Source organism: Cibotium barometz, chromosome 18 (genome assembly GCF_041138505.1).
Source record: "Cibotium barometz isolate CiBa-2024 chromosome 18, ASM4113850v1, whole genome shotgun sequence".
Classification (NCBI taxonomy): Eukaryota; Viridiplantae; Streptophyta; class Polypodiopsida; order Cyatheales; family Cibotiaceae; genus Cibotium; species Cibotium barometz.
In genome coordinates, this window is record NC_141063.1 from 23,856,457 (window position 1) to 23,882,771 (window position 26,315).

At 45.6% G+C, this 26,315-nt stretch overlaps 1 protein-coding gene across 1 annotated transcript in view; it reads left to right on the plus strand.

Moving 5' to 3' along the window:
* The first annotated feature begins 753 nt into the window (after positions 1-753).
* LOC147629095 (ubiquitin-conjugating enzyme E2 36-like) overlaps positions 754-26,315 on the plus strand; it is a 29,670-nt gene continuing 4,108 nt past the window's right edge. Inside the window, exons 1-4 of the mRNA XM_086812340.1 lie at positions 754-935; positions 1,106-1,133; positions 1,222-1,308; positions 1,608-1,666. Of these exons, the coding sequence (XP_086668466.1) occupies positions 888-935; positions 1,106-1,133; positions 1,222-1,308; positions 1,608-1,666 (222 nt within the window). The 5' untranslated portion in view covers positions 754-887. The remainder of the gene's footprint in view (positions 936-1,105; positions 1,134-1,221; positions 1,309-1,607; positions 1,667-26,315) is intronic.

Here is a 26,315-nt window from a genome sequence, read left to right on the forward strand (position 1 = left end):
GATGCAACATAAACATTTATGCGAGACCTTGCTCTTGCTTTAGGCATGCAGGAAGGGATGTAGATCTATGTGCCATCATCGTTAGAATTACTAGTTATATCGAATTCAACATATGACTACCATAGTAGAGGCATGGGTGGTATACAAAACCTTGCTCTTGCTTTAGGCATGGAGGAGAAGGGATGTAGATCTATGTGCCATCATCGTTAGAATTACTAGTTATATCGAATTCAACATACGACTACCATAGTAGAGGCATGGGTGGTATACAAAACCAATGTGAAACAAAAAATCAGACAGACAAACCAGACAAGGATTCAGAATCTTGAGAATCAGCCTAGTGTCATGGTGGAGGCTTGAATCAACTAGTGTCGTAGAGGCTTTATGTGAAGAAGCAATCGAGCAATTCATTAAGCGGATCAAGACTATGAGAGATTAGATGGCGACAATTGGGCTCAACAAGTCAACTGAAGATTTGGCATGAAAGTGTATGAGGATCTATCCCTAGAAGTATGATGGCTTGGTCACTTCATCGAACACTTAAGTGAATCCTCCTTTGACTTTTGAGAAGTTTAGTGCTACCCTCGAGGAGAAGGCGCTGGTGATGATTTAGCCTTCTTAGTGAGCACAAAGAAACGTAAGGAGGAGTGGACAGGCATGGGCACTCTGTGTGTAACCACCCACTTAAGGAATTTGCCAAAGCAATGTATAAAGGGGATCAAAGGGACGTGTAGGCCCCACGAAATTGTCGCTGTTGTTATTGTGAGATTATATAAAGGTGATCCATCTGCAGGTGCTTGCTCTGCAAGTGAGATCCCGCTACCTTCCGTGGAAGCCCTAATTCTGCAGTGAAGCTCTAACCCTTACCCTAGCCCTGTTCTGTCACCATGTCTGCTGCTAACGCCAACAGCAACCTCCCTCGTCGCATCATCAAGGTAAGCTTAAAAGGAAGAAATATTTTTTTTTAGTTGCTTTTCCTTTTCGGGCAAATATGGTGATGCGTCTGTTGTCATCCGAAAATGGCATTTCTTCGTCACTTAGCAATCTCTGGTCTCTGCTTTTCGGTTGTGCTGCGTTCAAATGCTCATGTATCTTTCCTTTTCAGGAAACACAACGGCTGCTGAGTGAGCCAGGTACGGTTAAAGAGCGATGCGTGCTTTGATAGTGTTGGATTCGCAAGGTTAGTAGTAGCTTATATTCTTGATGTCTGCTTGTACCTAGCCCCTGGGATCAGTGCGTCTCCCTCTGAAGATAATCTGCGCTACTTCAATGTAATGATCCTTGGTCCTGCCCAGTCTGCGTATGAAGGTACACGCTCATTAACAAAAGAAGAATTCCTTTATTGTAAGAGTCTGCCTTGTGTGTGTGTGTGTGTGTGTGAGAGAGAGAGAGAGAGAGAGAGAGAGAGGGTTGGAGAGAAAAAGAAGAGAGGTATTAGAGAGAGAGAGGATTGGAATACAATAAATAAGCATTTCTTTTTTGTAGCTAATGACTTTGAGCTGTTCTTCTAATTTGCTAAGACGTGCCTTTTACAAAGGCATGCCAAAAAAGTTTTGTCCTTAAAGGTGATGGGTATTCTCAATGATAAAGCTTCTGATGGGTTGTAGGGGGAGTATTCAAGCTTGAACTTTTCTTGCCTGAGGAGTATCCGATGGCTGCACCAAAGGTAGTGGCTTCTTGTCAATTTTCTTTCTAGTAGAAGCTGTGAAAGGTGGTGTCATCTTGGCCGCATTTTGAAGACCTTTTTTATGGAAGTCATTGAATTCAATTTTCAAAATATTCAATAGAAAGTGCAGATGATTGATTATATGATAAAGTTAGGATCGAAACCTTAGTGGTACTATAAGATCTTGCATGGACACATGAAATAAGTCTCATGCATGCTCTTGCCAATTCTTATTATGAACAAATCTTCTACTTTTCTTTTTACTTATTAGTTTGCGCCATCTGGTCAAAATGTCATCCCTTAAGAGTTTGTGTTTTCCTATATGGTTTATGTCTAGGGAGTTTTGAGTACCTTCTTTGTCCTCTTGGCAGAACCAAGATAACTAGGCATTGCCTTCTCTCCTCTTCTTGGGCAAAAGAAGTTGAATGTCATGATCATAGAGAGCAAGGTTTACCCAAAGGCCATCTATCCATAGAATTATATTGTCGGAGTAGAGGAGGAGATCGTTATCCACAGAAAGGGGAGTGTTCAGTGGGGGGTCAAATAGGGTTACCTCTCTGAAGATTGGTGAGGACGTAGTCTCAATTGCTATGCCACCTTAGTGTTGCTATTGGGCTGGGTTAAGGTTTACCCAAAGGCCATGTATCCATAGAATTATATTGTCGGAGTAGAGGAGGAGATCGTTATCCACAGAAAGGGGAGTGTTCAGTGGGGGGTCAAATAGGGTTACCTCTCTGAAGATTGGTGAGGACGTAGTCTCAATTGCTATGCCACCTTAGTGTTGCTATTGGGCTAGGTTGTGTGGTAAGAGCTGTCATTGCCATAAGAGGTAGAGAATGTAATAGAAACAATGGAGGTAGAGGATGTGGCGTTGGGAGTTGTAGTGGTGGCATGTATAGTGGCCATAGTAGGTGCCATGAGTGGACTTTTTATATAGGTGCTTCAAAATGTATGCAAGAAGGGAGCTGGATAATTAATACACGCAGATTGAAATATGTGCATTATGCTAAAGTAATATGTGTACGATGATGTTGAAGGGAAAAAGTGGGGAAAGAACAAGGTTTGTATATGCAAGGTAATGTTATTGGCATATATGATATGAGTAGTGTCACATGTGAATATGGGCTAACCAAGGGTACTTTTTTCCTTTGGGTTTTTCCCCTTGGAGATCTGGTGTGAAAGGACACCATCTTCTTTAGTTGTATTATGATATTATGGAGTTGACCTACTAGCTCCACACATTCCAATGCAATCTAGTCTTTGCATCTCTCACCATCATCTATAGTGTGCCGTGCGTGTACTTGCTTCACTATGTGTTGCTGTGCCAAACCCCAACTCTATTGTTGCACCTCTTGGGCCAACTCTGGTATCAGAGCTTCCTTGGCGATAGCCTAGCTCGAACCTCCGTCTGTTCGCGCCGACCCATGTGCAACTTTTCGTCCGGTGCATTCCTTCCAAGGTTTCGGGCTTGTTGTGCGCCTGACTTCCGCCGCCCACCTTGGCATTCTTGATCACTTTGCCGTCGCCCAACGTCCCTTTGGGCCGCCCAATCTGGCGGCACTAGTGCGGGGGTCATTATCTCTGCCTGGCCTAGCAGCGGTGCTTGCACCACAGTGGACGAGGCTCCGTGCACTTTGTGGGCTGACGTGGCACAAAGGAGGTTTTTGAGTGTTTTTGGGGTTCCTTGGTCTGGCAGTTTTGCCATCTGACACATTGCCGTTGCCGTTGCGGTTGTCGTTGCCGTTGCCGGACGCTGTTCCGTCCTCGTTGTCGCAGTCATTGTCGCCATTTTGGTCGCAATGCCCATCCGTTCCGTGCACCTTTCCGTTCGGTGTGTTCAGCTACGCGTACCTGCTCCTTGTCCGTCACCTTGGCTGTCTACCTACTCCTTGTCCGTCGCCTCGATTGCTTACTTGTTTGCGTGTTGGCAATTTTGCTCCATGGCTGGTCTTCCCCCTTTGTCAATTGGTTGTGACAGTGAGCTACTTGCCTCCCTTCCAAGCAGATGCTTTTTGGATTTTTGTCTTGGGGCTTTTGTGAATTGCATGTGTCATTGCAAAGTTCCAGGGTGCAAGTAGCAAGGGGTTCGGTGAAAATTGGGGATTTTTTAAAGTCATGCTTAATTGCATAATTCAAGGCAAACATGACAATTTCATGCACACAATTGCAGAATTTTTTACTTGATTTCAGAAATCAAAGCAGTAGGCTTTACAATAATTTGGGGGTTTCCAGAAGTTATTGCTTAATTGCGCAATTGAAGTTGCAGGGAACACACATATTTGGGGATTTTCGCATTTGTGTGCAATTGGCACATCATATAGCTCACTTGTGCACAAAAATTTGGGACTTTCCATTGAAAGAATGGGTACTATGCTGTGATACCCACAAAGAAATGCCGCAAGAACCATACAACACTGTGTATGGACAGCAAGCATAAAGGAGAAAAGAAGATCATTGCTGAATATCACCAGAAAAGGTAGTACATGACGTAGAGCAACATGAGGGAGGTCCCATAGATGCTGCCTATCACTGCAGAAGCTGAAAAGAGAGATGATAATGAGGCTAAGCCTAGCCGCCTTTATATAGGTGGGAGGAGCTGGTCAGCCAATAGAAAATCAGAGGAACGAGGACACTATCATCATTGCTAGAAATTTACTTGAACTTCCACACATCGCTCACTCTATCTATGCAAGGGAACCCGGAACCAATCTTGTTTGAAGGAACCAATATTGTTTGAAGAGCTGGCTGGTTTGTTGCTACAAGAGCAGAATCGGAAGAACAAATCTTCCGTCATGTGTGGCAGTGATGGGGCTTTTGTTGCCCAAGGCAAAGGCAAAGGCAATTTTCAGTCAAAGACTGATTTGGGATAGCCTTCACAAAAGGCTAAAAATTATCCAGGCAAGCCCAAGAAAAAGAGCAAGTGTCACTGTTGAAAAAAAGTTCGGTCACTATTTAAATGAGTGCAGAAAGCGACTTGCAAAGTAGAAGAAAAAGGAAAGCGGCATGGTTGCAGATTCTTCTTCATCACTTGCAGGGAAAGATGATGTGTCAGTAAATTTGTGCAAGACGAGTGGACTTTGTGAGTGCAAAAAGACGAAAGGACCAAATGTATGAGAGATCAGAGCAAATCAACACAACATGAAATGAGTGAGTGTATATATGATAAAATCCAGTACAAAAGCTCAGTGTGAGACTCTGAAGGAGCAGAGAGAGCTGTTGCCTTGTGATAATGCAGAGGGTGGAGAAGGCCACAAGCCAAGGCAGATGGTAGGCTGTTGAAGTAAACCTGCTGGAAAGCTGTACTGTAGCAGAGAGGGTTGCTGTCCCATGTGTTGTAGCTAAAACGCTGATATACTGTAGGCGAAAAGCTACTGGAGATCTGCTCCTGAGGAACGCTGAAGTGCAATAGACGAAGGCTGTTGTAGAATAGTAGCTGTAGGTAAAAACACAGATAGAAGAGGATGCTCAGCTTGTAGTGGCAGCAGAGAAGATACCCAGCCTGTAGCAGCACTCGGAGAGGATGCGCAGCAAGAAGAAGTGAAAACACCACCAAGAGAAGAAGATAACGATGCATTGCCTGAAGATGAAGGAGCATCGGCTGTAGCAAGACTCGGGGTTGTGATGTGCTTGTTGAAGTGAATAATGTTGAGTTTCTTTAATATGCTGTAGAACTGCTGGTCGGTTAGGGTAAACTTCGGCCAATAGCAACAAATAAAATGCCAAAATACCCTTTTGGGCTGGATAAAATGGCAGGTAAAGGCATGTTTTCACACACCCCCACTGAGGCCAAAAGGGGACCATGAGAGAAGATGAAAAGGGGTTGAAGAGGATCATGAAGAGGAATGTGGCTTTGGTTTGTCGACAATGTAGAACCTTTTGAGTTTGGGCGGTACTTGATCAATGCCACAATGCAAATGGTTTTCACATGCATGAATGCCCATTTTTGGGTTTTCATTCACACATGTGCCCCAAACACAAAAAACAGAATGCTATGCACAGGGAATGCAAGATGGTAAATGCAATGTAGTGGGTCTTCACATGAGCTGTGTCCTCATGGGGTTTTCATTGACTCGTGCTCGATACAAAAATGATAAAAAATCTAAAAGGAGAGTAAGATCCCTCTCTCAACATGTGAGGGTGATGGTGGAGGACCGATGCCGATCTGCTCGCAAAGACGCTCGAGGATGGGCCGGTTGATGGACCTTGTAAGGATGTTGGCATGGTTGTCCGCCGTAGGAATGTACTAGAGTCTGATGGTACCAAGCTCAACCTGTTCCTTGGTAAAATGAAAATGGACACCCACATGCTTGGTATGGTTCGAAAAAATAGGATTGCTAGCAAGGGCAATCGCACTCTGACTGTTGACGAAGATGGTAGAAGCGGTGTCAATGGGAACGTGCATCTCCGTAAGAAGCTGACGAAGATACATAGCCTCAGTGGTGGTGTCATAGAGGGCCCGGTATTCGGCCTCAGCAGACGAACTTGCAACGGTATCCTGCTTCTTGCTAGACCAAGAGAAAGGGGCAGATCCAAGGAGTACAAATAACCACCATCAGAACGACGGGAATCGAAATCACTGGCCTAGTCGGAGACCACACAGGGTGATCCCACGACTGAAGTGAAGTCCAAACATATAGGTACCTGCTAGATAGCGAACAACCCTCATTGCTGAACTCCAATGTGGCCCCTTAAGAACATTGAAATACAGACTTAAAATGGATTTGCAATAGAAAATGTCAGGTCGAGAATTTGTGAGCCATATGAGTTTCCTAACCACTTGGTGGTATGCTCGCTCTTCATGTGGAGGTGAGTCCTCTTCCTTTGATAGTTTGATGGTTGGATCCAATGGGGTAGCCACATGGATAGCACTATCAGGAAAGTAGGAAGTAATGAGTTGAAGACAATACTTTTGTTGTGACACAAAAATACCATAAGGATGTTGGATCACCTCCATGCCAAGGAAATATGAGAGAAGACCGAGATCAATCATCTCAAAAGTTCGTCTTAAGGAGGCAACTTGTTCAGTAAAGTGATAACGTGGTCTTCTTGAGACTTGGCGGCGGAGCCAATGATGGCGTACTCCGCGTTAAGGCGTTGGTATTCAGTAATCTTCACGGTCAGGTCATCACTCTTTTATAGAGAAAAGTTGGATTTGATGTTTGAGATCAATGTGACGCGTGCGATCACCTGCTGCATCTCTCTCTGCAAGGTGTGTCCATCTATCAAAAACAAAGGGGAACTGTTGGAGTTGTGAATGAAACTCCGGCAGAAGGCCTTGCATGAGCTCCACTATGGCAGTGGCATTCCTAGCTTCCCAATAGCGGATGACTTCAGGAGGTGCTAGTGAGGGGTGGGGTTTTGGTTCAAGTCCCTTCACTAGGTTTCAGGAACCTTGGGAAGTGAAAACTTGTTCCATAAGATTAGCCCAGGTGATGTAATTAGACCCATTGAAATGAGTCTTTTCTGTGAAAGCATTTTCGGACATAGAGACGTGAAAGGAAGGAGGTGGGGGAGTCTAGGATGGCTGGTACCCATATCCGGAGTGTAAAGGGTGAGAAGGAACTCTAGAAAATCCACTAATACCAGGCACATGTGTAGGACCTGGCAAGGGTACTCCATAAGATGGAATATAAGGTTGGGCACTTGGGATAGGTGGAATACGTGGCTGAGGCACAAATCCTTGAGTGGGCACATAAGCAAGAAAAGCATTAGTGCCAGAGATGGGTTGGTAAACAACGTGATACCTTGGAATGTTGGGTGGCACCGCAGTGCCAGAAGGCATAGTGTTGATAGATACCTGTGTTGGGTAAAACCCATACGCAGGACCCAATGGGGGTGTAGCTGGTAATGGCTACACGCCAACACTAGCAGGAAAAGAGATGGGTTGGGTGGGAAGGTTTTGTGCTTGAGGTTGAGCAGTACTCCAAAACACATTAGGAGCAGGAATAGAAGGTGAACCGGAAGAGAAAACAGTGTTATCTCCTTGAACACCAGAAATCTGGGAGTGAATTGTACTCCTAGACCCTCCTCTATTTGGGTTCACATAATTCCAGGGATCGAGGGTAGTTGATGGTACCATATGTTGAACCTGTGCTCAGAAGAAGACACCCAAGTAGAATTAGGAACATAAGTACTCAAAGGCACATACGAACCTGATGCGGTCACCGGTAGGGTTGATGATGATGGATCTCCGAACGACCGAGGAGGTACTTGTCCTTCCTGAGAAAGAATCCCATACCGAAGTCCAGGCTATCGGCTAGACTGAGCAGCAGGGCTTCCTAGGTGAGGCTGGATACCGGGGTCCAGTACTGGCACACTGCATGTATCCTCCTTTGGAAGTGACGTTTGATAAGCTCCGAGAAGAAAGACGAGGTGCCAAGGGTGTAGAGGGAGAGTAGGTGTAAATGGGTTGGTCGTCTCCCAATGAAAGACCTCGAGTGGGGCTCTCAAGTGAATAAGGAGTCCCATCCTCCGTGTGATCTATATATGAATAAGGAGAATCAACATCTGGTAAGAAAGGTTGGTCCTCCAGAATCGTGGGTAGACGATCCATGTTGTGTGCTTTCAAGGTGTTCAATCCTTTTGCTCATGATAGCTCTGATACCATGTGAGGGCAAAAAGACGAAAGGACCAAATGTATGAAAGATCAAAGCAAATCAACACAGTATGAAATGAGTGAGTGTATATATGATAAAATCAAGTAAAAGAGTTGTGGAGAAGGCCACAATCCAAGGCAGATGGTAGGCTGCTGAAGTAAACCTACTGGAAAGCTCTACTGTAGCAGAGGGGGTTGCTGTCCCATGTGCTGTAGATAAAACGCTGATATACTGTAGGTGAAAAGCTACTGCCGATCTGCTCCTAATAAGGAACGCTGAAGTGCAATAGACGAAGGCTGCTGTAGAACAGTAGCTGTAGGTAAAAACACAGATAGAAGAGGATGCTCAGCCTATAGCTGCAGCAGGAGAAGATACTCAGCCTGTAGCAGCAGCAGGAGAGGATGCGCAGCGAGAAGATGCGAAAACACCAGCAGCAGCAGAAGGTAACGATGCATTGCCTGAAGATGAAGGAGCATCGGCTGCAGCAAGACTCAGGGTTGTGATGTTGAGTTTCTTTTATATGCTGTAGGACTGCTGGTCGGTCAGGGTAAGCTGTTGGCCAGCAGCAAAGACAAATAAAATGCCAAAAATACCCTTTTGGGCTGGATAAAATGGCAGGTAAAGGCATGTTTTCACACAGACTTTTCTTACTTGCAATTATGATGCATCATTAGAGCATATGTCTCTCAGTGTCAATGAAAGACACGACACATTGTACTTTGACAGTGGTGCTTCTAAACACATTACCTCACAAAGGAATTGGTTTCAGAAGCTTATGGTTGCCCCTGAAGGCAAACGGGTAACATGTGCAAACAATTCTTCTTATCCAATTCAGGGTGTTGGTGAGGTGATCCTCACAACAGCAGATGGTGCAGACTTGTGTCTTCCAGATGTAGTGTATGTGCTTGGGATTAAGAAGAACTTGCTGTCGGTCTCCTCTTTTGCTAAAAGAGGATATGCAGTGAACTTTGAGGACCACGGGTGCAGAGTCAAAGACCGTGAAGGTGGCTATGCATTAGTCATATCTGGCACATTGTACCATGGGTTATACCACCTTGACAGGTTTGACCAGAGAGAGCGTGATGCTTATGTGGTTACCACTCTTACACTTGCCATGCAAGGGGCAGAATTGTGGCATGCAAGGTTTGGGCATGTGAATTATGGCAGTTTGATGCTATTGAAAAGGCATCAAATGGTGTAGGACATGTCTCATGTAGAATTGCCACCAAAACATGTATGTGAACGGAGCTTGTGCATAGTGATGTGTGTGGTCTTATGCGGATACCATCTATTGGAAAGCATGTATACTTTGTAACCTTTATCAATGACTACTCCAGATTTGCTTGGGTGTATCCCTTGAAAGCAAAATTTGATTTATTTGCATGTTTTCAGCATTTTGTGGCACAGGCTGAAAATCAAGAAGGTTGCAAAGTGTAGACCCTCCGTACAGATTGAGGGGGGAATACATGTCCATTGCTTGCAAAGCTTTTATGGCATAAAAGGGCATAAAGCATCAATGACGATGCCATATTCTCCTCAGCAAAATGGTGTTACTGAGAGAAAGAATAGATCATTGATGGAAATGGCTAGATACATGGTTGAAGGCAAAGGCTTGCCTCATAAATTTTGGATGGAGGCAATCATATGTGCTACACGTGTTAAATAGATGCCCTACCAAAGCATTGAAAACCATAATGCCATATGGCCTGGTACGAAAGGAAACCTAAAGTTGATCACCTTATAGTTTTCGGATGTATTGCTTATGCATATGTACCCCATCAATTGCGAGGTAAGCTTGATGACAAAGCTACTAAGTGCATATTTGTGGGTTATAGTAGTGGTAGTAAAGGCTACCGTCTCTTTAATCCTTCCACACAAAGGATTTTGGACTGCTGAAGCCTGAGAGGTGTTTGCTGAAAATTCAGACCAGCCATTGGCTGAATTTTTTGGATAGCCACCTTCAGGCCCACATAACATGTTTGAAGGACTTCTCATGTTGGGAATTGATGGCACAACAGATCATAGTCACAGGGGACGTGGGGAACGGACCCCTGGGAGGGGGGAATGCCGTCCCATAACGTGTGGGAACGGAAACGGACAGGGGACGGCTAGGGGACGTGTGAGCCCACGCTGTAACAAGGGGACGGCGATTTCGGGACGGTGGGACGGCGATTCGTGTGGAACGGGATGGGACGGGACGGTCAGCTGATTGTAGCGCATCGTTGACCAGTTTGCCGTTGCGCCCTGTAACCGTTGGGCACCTAGCCGTTGGGTGCCTAGCCGTTGAGCAGCCCTCCCCACTTGGCCCATGGCTATAAGAAGAGTCCCCATTGGCACATGCTATAGGAAACTTTCAAGTCTTCAAGTCTTCAAGACTCACCTCGGGCCTCCTTGGCACTTGCTCTAGCCTCTTAGTGTGAGGATTACTGTTATTACTTAGTATTTATAGGAGTTCAAGAGACACGAATGAAAAGACACATCCCATGACCAATAGTCATGACTCTAGGCGAAGAGACACATCCTTTGGACGAATAGTTGCAACCATTGGATGAAGAGTTGCAACCCTAGAGCGAAGGGGTGTGACCAGTCGTCGAAGGAGTGTGGCTCTTGATGAAGAGGCATGTCTCTAGAGCGAATAGTCGTGACCATCCAAGTGTAGGGGTCCTTTGTAATCATGTCACTTCAGTATCTGTAACCATGAGGAGACTGTGTATAATGAACTAAGTCACAATCGTGACATTCCCTCCCATTTAAAATAAAATCCAGGGGTAGTTGTTGAGACTCTGGAAGAAGGGAAATGATTGAATTGCTTCTGCATCCAAAGCTCTAGCTGCAAGATCCCATGTCATGGCATTATTGTTGACCATAACAATCTTGTATATACCAAACTGAATATTAACTGCATCTGCAACTTGTCTCATCTTTACCAAAAGCATGAGAATCATATCTATAACTTCAGTAGAACTTTTGTTAACATCATTGGTAACTTCGAGCTTTGTCCAAGAAAAGATTGAATCTTTATCTGCTTCAAGTGAAACTATTGGTAAATTATCTGATTGTGTCACCACGCTTTCCTGCTCAGAGGCGACAACCACCTGTTGGATGTCTGAAAGGGATTCCACTGATTTTTCTAGAACACAAAAGTCTTTGAGTGTTGTCATAGGTTGAGAAGAAATATCTTCCATATGGTTTTCTTTGCTTAGAAAGTTGTTCTCGGAACAAGTTATGTCCAAAGATTTATTTGTAACGACTGAAGTCATGCTGCAAGAGTCTGCGTCTGATTTATCCTTTGCACCACTGAAGGTAAGGACTGGAGTCTTCATTTTTGAAGAAGAAGCATCATTCACCACGGCGTCAGGTAGCTGGTCAGAGGCAAAGACTCCATTTTGCACGAGCGGTGACGAGGCTATTGCTTCTGCCTGGGTCACGGCAAGAAAAGTAGTTGTGGACATTGTATTTGTCACACATGTACAAGAATCTTCTGAATCTTCAGCTTTCTCAGCAGGTATTAAGGCTTCCAATGTAGAAGGGAGAGGTTGAGATTGTTTGCGCCTCTTAGACCTCTCAAGGATCCTCTTGCACAACGTGAGAATGAGTAAGTCTTCAACACTGCCACCAAGAGCTTGTAAGGACTTGAATGTAGGGCATTGCTCGCGAGGGGAAACTTGTCCAACGTCGTGGCGCTCACGACCGAGTACTCGACTAGGGTCGGACACACGTGCCACTAAGTAAAAGCCCATCTTGATATGGCTGATTTCTTTCCAAGATGTGATCCTTTGGAAGCTTCATATTGCTGCTTTGGCTTCTGCTGATAGTGATTCAAAGATGGATCTTTCTCATAACTGTTGTAATGCTGAGAATGTTTGCGACGAGCATGCAGAGGCTCAAATGAAGGTATTTCATGTCTGGTGGTCTCTACAGAACTGTGCTGAGGACTAGAAACCTGTTGTGGGTGTTGTACGCCAAGAAGTTGCTTGTCGGGAGCTTGAGGAGGCTTTGGCTCACCATGGATCAAGTGTGACGAAAAAGTAGCCAGAGAAGGCTTCAAGAGTAGTTGAAATGCCTTCATTTCATGCCCGAGAAGGAAAATCGGTGAAGAAAATGAGGATTTGAGGCCGCTTTCAACACTTTATGCTTCTTGTAATTTCTGGACAGCAACAAAATTCTGCACTGTAGGGTTTGGTGGAAGCCCTACATGCCAAGAAAGTCATTGCCAAGACAAGAGGGGCATACATGAAGAGGGCTGCATCCGGGGGGTTGGGGGTGCCGGTTCACATTAGCGTACGCCCGTTGGTTTTTTTTTTTAAAAAATACGTTGGTCGGCTGGTTTCCTTGCGTTGGTCGCTGGCGGGTGTCCTTGCGCTGGTCGACGGCGGCAGGTTTCCTTGCGCTGGCGGCCGTTGGGTGCTGGCTCCCGACTGCTCACGTGGCTGGTGGAAGCCACGTGTATTAAAAAAAAGGTTTAAGTGTATAAGCCTTAAATCATAAGGCTTTTTGTTAATGTGAAACGTTACGTTTTTTTTTTTTGGTTGTTGTTGAAAGGTTGACGCTTCGCTGATTGGAAGGATGCGCCGCTTCGAAGGCTGGATCACATCGCCGATTGGAGGGTGCGCCTCTTCGAACAGTGTGCCACCGGCAGTCGCTGCATGTATGAAGGAGGATCACAACCGACAGCCACTCTTAGCAATCAAGAGGCACGCTGGCAGCAAACAAGGCGAAGAGAGGGGGGGGGGGGCTCCAAATTCAGCAGCGAAGGGGGGAGTTCTTGCCATGTTGCGAACGCCACCGGTCAGCAGGGAGGGAGGGTATTCCGGAAATACAGCAGGGGGTCCCACTCTGCTATACGCACAATACGTGTACATGGGTGTGAGACCTTGTGTACTTGTTTACATTACTGCGAGCAAGGATTCACGCCAAGTCCACCATCGCTCTGCTTCTTCCATACAACACCGAGAGGAGAGTAGAGCGGAGAGGGTGAGAGGCTCACAACCGTAGGCCCGGGAAAAAATTTTGCTCTGATACCACTGTGAGGATTACTGTTATTACTTAGTATTTCATCCACTATCTGTGTATTTAAGACTGAAACTGAAAGTAGACTTGAACACAGATGTTTGATTGATTGATTGAAATTGTGATACAACAGGCTCCTTATATAGGAGTTCAAGAGACACGAATGAAAAGACACATCCCATGACCAATAGTCATGACTCTAGGCGAAGAGACACATCCTTTGGACGAATAGTTGCAACCATTGGATGAAGAGTTGCAACCCTAGAGCGAAGGGGTGTGACCAGTCGTCGAAGGAGTGTGGCTCTTGATGAAGAGGCATGTCTCTAGAGCGAATAGTCGTGACCATCCAAGTGTAGGGGTCCTTTGTAATCATGTCACTTCAGTATCTGTAACCATGAGGAGACTGTGTATAATGAACTAAGTTACAATCGTGACACTTAGCTCTTGCCTCTTGGCACTTGCAACACTCCTCAAGGCTCAAGCAAGGCTCAAGCTCAAGCCTCAGCGCTCCTCAACTTTCAAGGCTCAAGTGGAAAGCTCATTGGCTCAACACTCCTCAACTTTCAAGGCTCAAGGCATTGGGCAACCCGGCAAGGCTCTAGCTCTCCTCAAGCCTCAAGGCTCAAGTGGCATTGGGACCTTGGGTAAGTTGTAATTTCAAGTTGTCACTTGTAGTCTTGTTGCTCTCCTACACTCACCTCTTGCTCTAGCCTCTCCATTGGCAAGCCTCTCCTACATCTCTCTCCTACTCTCACCTCCATTGCTCAAGCCTCTCCTACATCTCTCTCCTACACTCACGGTCTCACCTCCTCTTGCTTTAGCCTCTCCTACATCTCTCTCCTACACTCACCTCCATTGCTCAAGCCTCCTTGGCACTTGCCTCCATGGCATCTTCATCGCGACCATCCCCCGCACCTCGTTCCGGCGGCGCCAATACGAATAGAGGAAGGAGGACCGAAGGTTGGTCTTGGTGGGAAGAGGTCAACTCCGATCATCCCGGAAGTGGAGGAGGCTCTCGCCCATGGTCTTGCAAGTTATGTCCATATAGGCGAATGGGTGGGGCGGATAAAGTGAGAGCTCACCTCTTGCTTGAGCTTGGTCATGAGGTCGGATTTTGTGATTAGGTCACACCGGAGACGAGAAGGAGGCTTCTTGAACGTGTTGCCGCACATGAGTCCTTGCTTTCAAGGAGGAGAGTTCCACATGTGGCTGTGGATCCTGCAACACTAGTGAGGCCATCCCAAGAATCGGCATCCACATTGGCATCCCCATGTGCATCCACTTCATTGGCACCCGCGGGCGCATCACCCGTCCCACAAGAACGGGCCCCAACACCATCCTTCTCCATGCCGATCGTATCCACACACTCACGCCGGCAAAGTACTCTTGAGGGTAGTTGGGACCCCAAGAAGAAGGAAGAGGTTTGATACGGCCATAGCCTGCTTCTTCTTTCATGACCACATTGCTTTCCATGCTGCCAGGTAATCAAGAATTAAGATGTCTAGCTTAAGATCTATCATTTTACAATGTTCCTCTTACAAGTTACTTGAACTTTGAACTTTGAAGTTGATCGGTTATTAAATTATTCATTTTTTGTGGATAGATCGGACTACTTCAAGGTCATGGTGAAGAAGATAGGGGAGTATGGTCCAAACTATACGCCCCCATCATCGGAGTCCTTGCGCACCACATTGCTAGAGAAGGAGAAGAGGCTTGTGGAGCAAGCAACAGAAAACACGAAGCGACAATGGGCAAGGAATGGAGTGTCCCTGATAGCCGATGGATGGAGTGATACGCGGAAGAGGTCCATCCATGGCCTTGTTGCATATTCCCGCGGTGAGATGTACTTCATGATGCTTTTGGGACTGGGAAGAGTGCTGATGTGCTAGCAGCAGAGTGGGCTAGTGGCATAGAGATCATTGGCCCAGACCTAGTTGTGGGCTTTGTTGCTGATGGGGAGGCTTCAAACAGGGCAGCCGGAGCGATCATTGAGAGCATGTACCCCAACATCACCGTGTCATTTTGCATGGCACATTGCTTAAATAATCTCTTGAAGGATATTGGGGACTTGCCATGGATCCGGCCTATCATCCAAGTGGGCAGCCAAATAGTGAAATTTGTCACAAACCATCAGTTCCTACGCCATGAATTCTTCAAAAAATCTAGCCGTTAGCTCCTCAAATTCTCAGATACGAGCTTTGCCTCCAACTTCTTGATGCTCTACCGATTGAAAGAGTGTAGTGGTGCATTGAGACAGTTGTTCATTAGTGACGAGTTCACTTCTTCACCATTGGCTTCCACTGAGACAGGAGCTCTATGCAAGGAAAAAGCAGAGAGCCCTGATTTTTGGGAAAAAGTGAAGTGCATTGATGCTATGGTTCAACCTATTGTCCACTTGATGAGGCTTGTGGATGGTATGAAGCCATGCATCGGCAAGGTATATGAGGCTATGGACAGCTTATGTGGTTAGGGCCTAGGCCTTTGCCCTTGTCTTTTGCTTTAGCCTTTGGTGGCGACCGGGTCCTGGGTGCCCGATCTCCTTTTTTGTAACACCCATTTTTTTTGCTAGTATGACTTAAAAGTTAATATTGATGCTTTGGAAGTGTAAAGTGACTTTGTTTTAGTATTGTTAAGTTTCTTAAATGAGTGCTTACTTAAAATTGCATATTTTGTATGCCGTCCCATGCCGTCCCCCGTTCCCCATCCCGGTTCCCAGGAATCCCTGTCCCCGTCCCTGTTCCCCGTCCCATGTTACCATGCAATAGATCAGCCATCAACTTTGCCTAATGGACAACATCAAAATCAGTCCATAAATGAGCACATTACACCTCAAAATGTAGAGGAAGCAGTGGAGGAAGAGTGGATAGCAACGGAAGAGGCCAGAGTTGTGCCTCGTTGGTTGCTCCGTACCTTACAGGAGAGCAAGCTTTCAGCTCCACTTGGTAGCAGGACATGGGCTGGTTCACGTAATGCAAGAGAACATGCATATATTGCTTGCATGAGTACACTTTGTGATGGAGATGAGCCAGATTCATTTGAAGAGGCTCATGAGGATGAGCTATACAAGTTGAAAAGAAAGTCTTGATGGTACCATTGACAGGTACAAGGCCAGGCTTGTGTGGCCAAAGGCTATGCCCAAAAAAAGGGCATTGATTATGATGAGACTTTCGCACCTACTTCTTGTATGGCCACAGTTAGGTGCGTTGTTGCATTGGTTGTTCATCATGGATGGAAAGTGCATCAATTTGACATAAAATCAGCTTTTCTCAATAGGGATTTGTAGGAAGAAGTTTATATAAATCAACCCATTGGTTTTGTGATGCATGGTCATGAAAGCCAAGTATGCAAGCTTTGAAAAGCACTTTATGGTCTCAAGCAAGCTCCTCGAGCTTGGTATGAGAAGATACATACTTATTTGACTAGCCAAGGTTTTCACAATAGTTCAACAATAGAAAGCACCCTTTATGTGAAAGAGGATCATGGCACTTTGATTATGCTCATTCTTTATGTGGATGACATGCTGCTAATTGGGAATTATAAGGAGAAAATGTCAGCCTTCAATGCTAAATTGCAAACATCATTTGAGATGAAAGATTTGGGATTGTTTCATTATTATTTGGGCATACAATTTGTGCACACAGATGTTGGGATTTATGTACAGCAATCGAAGTACATTCAAGAGCTCTTGCACAAATTTGGGTTTCAAGATTGTAAGCCCATCTCTACTCTGATGGAGCTAAGGCTCAAATTGAGCATGTATGATGTTGGAGAGCCTTTTGATATGAGTGTTTACAGCTAAGTAGTGGGCTGCCTCATATACTTATGCAACACACGCTTGGATATTTAGTTTGGGGTTTCCTAGTGTACTAGTGTAGCAAATTTATACACAGCCCCGGTACAAAGCATTGACAAGGAGTGAAGCGGATCTTCCGCTATCTTCAGGGCACCCTGGATCTTGCTTTGGTATATCCCGGGGGGCAGCTTGAAGTTACATGCTTACAGTGATTCAGACCGGGTTGGTGACTGATATACATGGTAATCCATGAGTGGAAATTGTTTCTTTTTCGGGCATTCATGTATATTACGGTTGAGCAAAAAGCAACCCACATCTACTTGTGAGGCCGAGTACAGGGCAGCGTTTACAGCCACAATAGATTGTGTATGGTTGAGGAGATTGATGGTTGATCTTCGTGAGTGTCAACAGACACCCGTTACTATACTCGCTGACAGTCAGAGTGCTATATTCGTGGCACGAAACCCAATGTGTCATGCACGTACCAAGCACATCGAGATTCATTATCATTATGTTAGAGAGAGGATACATGTAGGGAAGATCACATTATCTTATTGCTATGCATAGGACAATGTTGTAGATCTGTTCATGAAGGCGTTGCCTCGATAGAAGTTTGAAGCTTTCCGCAAAGCTTTGGGCTTACTCTCCTGCAGAGAGTGATCTGCTACCCACCTTGTACAGGTTCACATTACTGCTACAGGGGGGATTTATTGGCATATATGATATGAGTAGTGTCACATGTGAACATGGGCTAACCAAGGGCACTTTTTCCCTTTGGGTTTTTCCCCTTGGAGATCTGGTGTGAAAGGACACCATCTACTTTAGTTGTATTATGATATTATGGAGTTGACCTACTAACTCCATACATTTCAATGCAATCTAGTCTTTGCATCTCTCACCGTCATCTACAGTGTGTTGTGTGTGTACTTGCTTCACTGTGTGTGCTACTGCGCCAAACCCTAACTCTATTGTTGCACCTCCCCTCTTGGGCCAACAAATGTCTGGGAGTGTTTATTTGGAGCTTTTTTGTGGCCGTGGGTCCTCAAGAGAAGATGCAAAAGCAGAAGTATTGGAGAAGAAGATAGAGTTTTGGTAGTTAAGTGCGTTGGAGGAGTGTTTGAGCTAGTGTGCTTTCCTTGGTGAAGTGTGATATCAACTAGTGCGTGAAGAGCATTATCTTTCACATGTAGTGTGTGGAAGTGGAAGAAATTTGTAAGCTGGGAGGTAAGGCTTGCAAGGATGGTTAATGTCAATCAACGTTAAGTGTGGCACAAAGTTTCATGCTTTGGTGGAACAACTATCAAAATGTCCAATTAAATGAGAACGGCTACTCTGAAAATGTAAAAAAAAAAAGATACCAATCCCATGTAATCATGCTAGGTCATGATGGATGGTCAAGGTTCCATTGCAAAGAAAGAGTTGGCTGAAGGCACAGTTCAATGGCAATGGCATAGCTGTGTTGTACGAGTATCTTTATGGCACATGCATCCCGCACTTGGATGCCACGTAGACATATCTGAACAAGAAGGTGTAGGACCTTGAGTGGAAATTGGTCCCATGTGAGTCCAGTCCGGGACGAGTCAGCTGAGGTTCCACTCTACGTGTCCGAGGTCAGGTGTGCATTGTCCTGCACATGAAGCAGTGCCAATTGATGGCAGGTGTCTTGTGTATTTGGTTGCCTAGATCTCGAGAGTAGATTCTCTACCGAGTGACCCTTTTGAAGGGTTATGACCACAATCGAGTTTGACGCTTGAGTTGCAGATGCGAGCAATGGAGATTCGAATGATAGAAGATCGTGCGGTACATCCCGTGCTACTGCACAAGACGATGCCAGGCGACATGTGGAACACGAAAGATATCTTGTGGCTTTAGACGCAAGAATGACACCAATTGCTTCCTCCAGTCATTTTCTTGAGAAAACAAACTTCAGTAAGTATAATGGTAAACTCGACCCCACAACTCTTTATTCTTGGCTGCATCCATTTGAAGCCTATTTTGCTGCAGTTAGAAAGAATGACACTTACAGAGTGATCTTGGCTAGTTGGTACTTGGAAGGTGAGGTTATTCCTTGGTGGACCCGATGGACTCATGCCCACACGAGATTTGGTATCGCAGTTGATGTTTGGGACGAGTTTGTCATCGACCTTAAGTGGGGTTTTTATTGCCCCGTTGTCTTGAGCGACTCGACGACAAGTTTACGGGGGTGCATCAAAAAACGGGCACCTAGTCCTATAGTTTGCCAATAAGATTTCGAACTTATGTTTGTAATTGGGAACTTCCTTTATGGTCTTGACAGGCAAATCCAGTGGGAGGACAGCCATCTTTGAAGATGCACTCTCACTTGCATAGAGTGCTGAAATGAAGCACAATGGCGGAAAGCCTAGGACTTCCCAGCTTGCCACTCCTAAGGCAACCACCTCAGGAGAAAAAGGCCAGAACCAGACAGGGGGTCTTCCCTAGGACAGAGCACGGGAGCCTTTGGCTCCGAGAACTCGACTAAGGCGCCCAAGCTTACTACAGACCAGAAAGCTCAGGTAGGTAAGACTGGTGGGAAATCGAGTGCTAAGGAGACAACTCAGTACAAGGAGGAGGGTGGGTGTTTCTTTTGTCACACAAAAGGACACACTTCTAAGGATTGTCCAAAGGAGACTATCACAACTCCATAGACAACCACCCCAGCCTCCATGGCTTCCGTGGTGAACCCAGCTCCCACACAGACCCTAGCGGTTGTCCCTAGTTCTTCAGATCCCAGTGCTTCGGTAGGTGCAATCGTTATGTGGGAGCTCGAAGATAAGCAGAAGGTCGCCCAAGACCAAGAGTATGAGCACAATGAATTGCTCAAGATCTTTGGCTACATAGGTGACTAGAGAGTCGTCGTCTTGTTTGATAGCGGCAGCATGGAGTATGTTGTCGCCATAGGCGAGCATGTCTCGTTCCGACTTTGGTAGACAAGAAATCTGAGGGATTTCGCATAGGAATGACTACGAGCATCAAGTAGCTCAAGGTGCGAAACTAGTGATTTAGGGCATTGAGATTGTGCAAGATTTTATGGTCGCCTCTCTTGTAGGAGCAGACATAATACTGGGAATTGAATGGTTTCACAAGTTCCAGCCAGATATTGAGTGGGACAAGCACACTTTTCGGATTAGCCGGAATGTGTCCAAAGCCCTAGCGACCATTAAATGTGAGCCAAGAATATCGAACTTTCCTATCATAAGTCACTTGTAGGCTAAACGAGAAATTAGGAAGGGTGCACAATGTGCGATGATATACATCTAGATTGCCTAGACAGTGGCCAGTGCTTCAAAGAAGTACCAGGCTCTCCAATGAAAAGTTCTAGAAGATTTTTCTTCAGGACAATGTCCCTCCCTAGCTCCCCTCGCCTAGACTGGAGGACCACAAGATAGACCTCCTCCCAGGCTCGGATCTCCCGAGCAAGTTTCCATACAACCTGTCCAAGGCAATGGAATTGGAGTTGGACCACCAACTCCAAGAAGTGTTGCAATGTGGCTTCATACACCCAAGTGTGTCGCCATTTGCAGCACCGATCTTGTTTGTCAGGAAGAAAGATGGTTCTTCTCGATTGTGTGTCGATTATCGTGCACTCAATAAGTTGACTATCAAGAGTAAGTTTTCAATGCCTCGAATAGATTATATTCTCGAGAGGCTGAATGGGGCCAAGGTGTTCTCGAAACTAGATTTGAAGAGTGGGTACTAAGGTTGCATCCGTATGTACGTACCTTATGATCAGGCATGTTTTAGTGTACGTACCTTATGATCAGGCATGTTTTAGTGTACGGTACGGTATTGTACCGTATCATATGGATCCGTACGTGGCAGTTTTTAAAAACATTTTGGGCCCAAAAAAACCCTAGGCTGGCCGTCGTCACCGATTTCAGCCGATTTGTACAAAGTTTTGTGTGTTTTATAAGCAGACTGCAGTCACATCAACACACAACTACGCAGGGATTTGAAACACAACTTGGGGTAGACTTGTAACTTGATGAGGGATTCTTGTGTGCTCATCAACTGATTTCAGGTTTCTCTCTCTCTCTCTCTCTCTCTCTCTCTCTCTCTCTCTCTCTCTCTCTCTCTCTCTCTCTTATCTTCCAAGTTTTCATCTCACTGTAAGTGTAAACTTTGGTGAGAGCTTCTTTCGCCGTAGAGTAAAAGGCTTCATCCAGGACACCATCGGATTCGATAAGCCCATTGCCAAGGGTAGAGCTGCAAGTAGGAACGAGTGGTCTCTCTCTCTCTCTCTCTCTCTCTCTATATATATATATATATATATATATATATCGTGGAGAACTCTCTCTTCACACTGTACACAGTGATCAATGACGAGGGGTTTGTGTGTACACTTCATGGTGTACTTACTACCCCTAGAGTCTATATTTTGGCTCTTTGATCTCAATTTTATTTCTCTGCAGCAACCAGCTTACACTATGCCTCGCGCAATAAACGTGTATTGGGTTGCTCATACCAATGTCCTCAGTATAGTGAGAACCCCAGGACAATCCGGTTTAGGAACCCGTCAGTGGCAATGCAAGTATTGTTCGAGGACAAGCACGAGTACAATCACTTGCGTTATTCGTCACTTGACAGGGATATGCACTACTAGGAATATTGGTGCATGTGAACATGTGCCTATGGAAGTGAAGGATGCTATTATGCGTGAGCGATCATTGATGGCTCCTACGGCAAATGAGGATGCTTTTGAGGATGTATTGCTCCATGGACTCGAGCCTTTACCTAGTCAATTAGGGACGCAACCCTCTTCTATGCCTCATGCAACACAAACAAAGGAATCAGGAAGCAAAAAGAGGACTCGTCTTGTTGATGAGGAGGATGTGGATGTAGTGGAAAATACTCGTGCACAAGGAAGTGTATCACCTGTGCAAAGGCAATCCACCTTGCAATTGTGTATCAATGCACAATCATGGTTAAAGGGAAGATAGAAGGCTTCAGAGATGAAGATAGCACGCACTCTCATTGAGTGCAATATCTCCTTTAATGTATTGCGCACTGACCAATGGAAGAGGATGGTTAGGGCTATCGCACAAGTTGGCCATACTAACACATGGATAAGCCTTGACTATATCAAGATGCGCACTACAGTCTTGGATGATCAGAAGGCTATAATAGACAGGACCCTGGAACACGTGAGAGATGGGTGGAAGCAGTTTGGTTGCACTATCATCTCTAACGGTTGGAGTGATATCCGTAGACGACACATCATCAATATCCTTGTGACGTCTTGCCTTGGCACATACTTTTACGTGCAATTGATGTTGGGAAGGCAGGTGAACTTATTTTCGGCGAGTTCATCTTCACACACATTCGACAGGCAATCATTGAGGTGGGCGTGGATAATGTGGTACAGGTTGTCACGAACAATGCGTCTAATTGCAAGGCAATGGGAGAGATGGTGGAGGTTGAGTTCCCCCGCATTGTTTGGACACCTTGCGTAGCCCATTGCTTAGACTTGCTTGTGGAGGGTACGACCTTTGGTTTCCGATGCTACTACATTCTTTCACAAGAAGCATCAAGCACTAGCTAATTTAACGGAGCCATAGCCCTTTGGACATGGTTCGTCCCTCAAAGACACGATTTGCATACATGTACATTGTGTTGCAGAGGCTGTTCAAGCTTCGAGATCTTCTTTCGTAGACAGTGGAGGATCCTACGTGGAGGTTGATGCATCATGCTCAGTCGGAGCCCACACGGTATATACAGAGGAAAGTGCTTGATGAGGAGTTCTGGACGGAGGTGCAAAGCATCACAGTGGCTCTCAAGCCATTGTTTGTCCTTCTACGCATGACCGACATGGAGGGGTCGACTTTGGGGCTTTTCTACCATTTTTTCATGGAGATGAAGGCCAATGTCAGAGCTTGTTCATCGCTTACACAACAACGGTATTTTATCTATGTGTAATCTTACATTGTTTAATTGTTACAATGAGGACGTGTAAACCCTAAATTGGATTTTGGGAACTTGGGTGGATTTCTTTGATGATCTCATTCTTGAACCTTGGATGAAGTTGAAGTGATGGTTCCAGTCTTCCAAAACAGATCCTTTTGCACCGCTTCAAGTATGGCTCCAGCCGAAGACAAAGACAGTTCCTCACGAAGTTTCAAGACCGAGGGACCCACGAAGCGGTTTGGCTTGACAAAGAATTCTTTGAAGACTATCCGGCTTTATTGATGGACTATTTAGAGGCTATGCAGCTTCCGTCAAGTTAAGCAGAAGGGGATGTCACGTGCATCCCGCACTTGGATGCCACGTAGACATATCTGAACAAGAAGGTGCAGGACCTCGAGTGGAAACTGGTCCCAAGTGAGCCAGTCCTGGATGAGACAGCCAAGGTTCCACTCTACACGTCCAAGGTTAGGTGTGAATCGTCCTGCACATGAAGCAGTGCTAGTCCGTACTGTGAGTCTCCCTCTCGAATGATGTTGGGTATATTGTGTATTTGGTTTGCAACCAAATGCCAGGCATCTGTCTAGAAGCATGTAGGTTGCGTGCAGAAAGGTGCCAGCCCTTCCGGCTACCTGAGAAAAGAGAATCATCTCTTGCAATGGGCATGGGGCAAGCTTTTGAGCCACCCCAAGGGGCCAGGAGGGCCCCAGGCTTTGCCCACCAGCCCTGGAATGGGCTGGGCAGGCTGTTGGCCAGCCGAAGGGGACATGGCCAGGCAGCCGACAGGCTCTAGGGCCTTGCCTAGCGAGGCGGCCATGTATGGGGGCTGCCCATAGACTGCGCAGGGCTGCCCAGCATCCCAGCACATGCGCAAGGTGGCCAGCCTGTTAGCAGTGTGAAAACGATGAAAATAGCACTTATTTGCTGGACCAGGTCGTGGAGGAAATCATGAATGGGCCGACCAGCATAGATAAGGGGTATAAATACCCAGCCTAGAATTGAGTCCCTCCGTCTGTAATTCGCAGGTATATTAAAACATTTAAAGATGGTCACAGCCTTAACACATATCCATCATCACTTTGCATAAAACATAAAGCTGGACAAAACATCCACAAATGCTGAAAATGGAGCTTGCACATGTGACACCGCATAGAGGCCAGAATGCCCCCCCCCCCCCCCCCCCCCCCCCCCCCCCTCCTTGGAGTATTTTATTACCCAAGGAGAATAATGTCATGTACAAGCTTTGGCAGCCTTACTCTCCTCACGGGAGATGCCGGATTATCCATATACAAATGCCATAACATAGTCCAACACGAGGCTACCAAGTCGGAACACAGGCTGTAGAAATGCCGGGCCAACAATATAATCCATATACTTCCGTGTGGGTACTGATTCTTCCCCAAAAACCACGGGTCTTCATGCAATAAAGCTTGTCTTCAGTATTTCTTCGCGATGGAAGCCTCCAAAACAGTCCCGACAACCTGAGAGAGAGAGAGAGAGAGAGAGAGATTTTATTAACGTCTTCCAAAAGACCGAACTCGGCCTATGAGACAAATCGGAGTACCTGTATGGGGTATCCTTTGTCAGCCCAACACTAGCCTCTACCACCGTTACAAGCTGCCCTAATGATGGCTACTCTCTCTCTCTTGAAGGTTGTAACGGTGGTAGAGGCTAGTGTGCAGCAGGAGATCCTCCATTAATGATGACAGAGGGCTTCAATTTATAGATTTGAGAGAGAGAGAGAGAGAGTAGCCATCATTAGGGCAGCTTGTAACGGTGGTAGAGGCTAGTGTGCAGCAGGAGATCCTCCATTAATGAAGACAGAGGGCTTCAATTTATAGATTTGGGCCTCCCATGGGCCTCCCATGAGCTAAAATGGCAAGAGAAGGCTACAATGACAAGTGGAGAGCCACACAAAAGCTGAAGTGACAAGTGTGAGGCCACTTGTCTCACTTGGATCCACTTTCTTGCCACATGTCCCAATCTAAGAGATGGGTCCTTCCATAAACTTTATCTCTAAAAATATCCCAATTGGTAGACATTCTGTCATAGGCACTTTGCCAACTCTTGGTATCTGCTCAGTTCCAGATGTAATGACGTGAACATAATTTCCATCAGAGTCGGGCCAAAAATAGCAACTCTCCTAAATTTTAGGAGTGTGGTTCTTTGTATTCCATGATAATCCCCCATTCCCAAAGCTTGTACTTTCTAAATATTTAGACATCCTGGAGTCCTCCAGACTTCTTTTATACTGGGAAATGTCCAAGCTGGTGACACCATCTCATTATTCACAAGTGTTGATGCGTTCCAAGGGCCAAGACAGCCAAGGGGAAGGTGCTCAACTACGGTGAAGAAGTGCAGGTCAAGAACCAATCTTTATTTCAGATTTACATCATTCTAATAAAGCAAATACACCATTTGTGGTGGGGGCCCTATTGGGGGTATTCGGGACCTAATATTGTGTTCTCTTCTCCCCCCCCCCCTCTCTCTCTGTCTCTCTGTCTCTCTCTCTCTCTCTCTCGCTGTTTTCTGCACATCTTCTTCTATTTTGTGCGTTATATTTGTTGTGAATGATTGCTGAATTGCTGAATTTTGAGCATTGAAGTTATTGATTCTTCCACCGAGCTGCCGTATGTTACACTTTATTGACATATGATGTGGCCTTCTAAATACTGAGGCCTTTTGAGTAATAGTCCTTCTATAAGATCACCTAAATCACATGCTAAAAACAAGATTAGTATGAAAAAATAGAAGGGTGTAGGCATGCCCACCACCCAACCACGGTTCTCGTTCGTAGACCTCCTCGAGCCATGGGCGAAGACTCACTCCCATAGATCCATGCCAAATCAGCCTTGGCGTCCTATACCACCAGAGCTTACACATGTATCGGCTCTGTGATCCACCATGGTGTCCTATACCACTAGAGCTTCCTCATGGTCCAGGCACATACCAATTGTCACAACAATGATAATAACCATACCTCACGTATAAAGTGGTTGCTGTTGCTATAAATAACCATTTAGTCATAAATAGCCAAAAAACATGGATTTATTAATTATGAACCCTAACCACGTGTATCATCTTGCTTCCCCTAATCTAAGCGCTCCCCTAACCTTGCCAGATAGGCCCTAATCTTGGGGATTAGTGTTACGTACGTAACATTTCCCAACTAGCAAATCAACTCTTTTCAACGACGTTGTCAATGGCATTGGGAAAGGGTTGATTAACCAGTCGGAATTCAAATGTTTCAACGAGCTTTGCAATGGGTCATCTTGGATCAAAATGCGAGAATGGAATTGCGACCTTACCAATGCCAAGTTTTGACAACTAT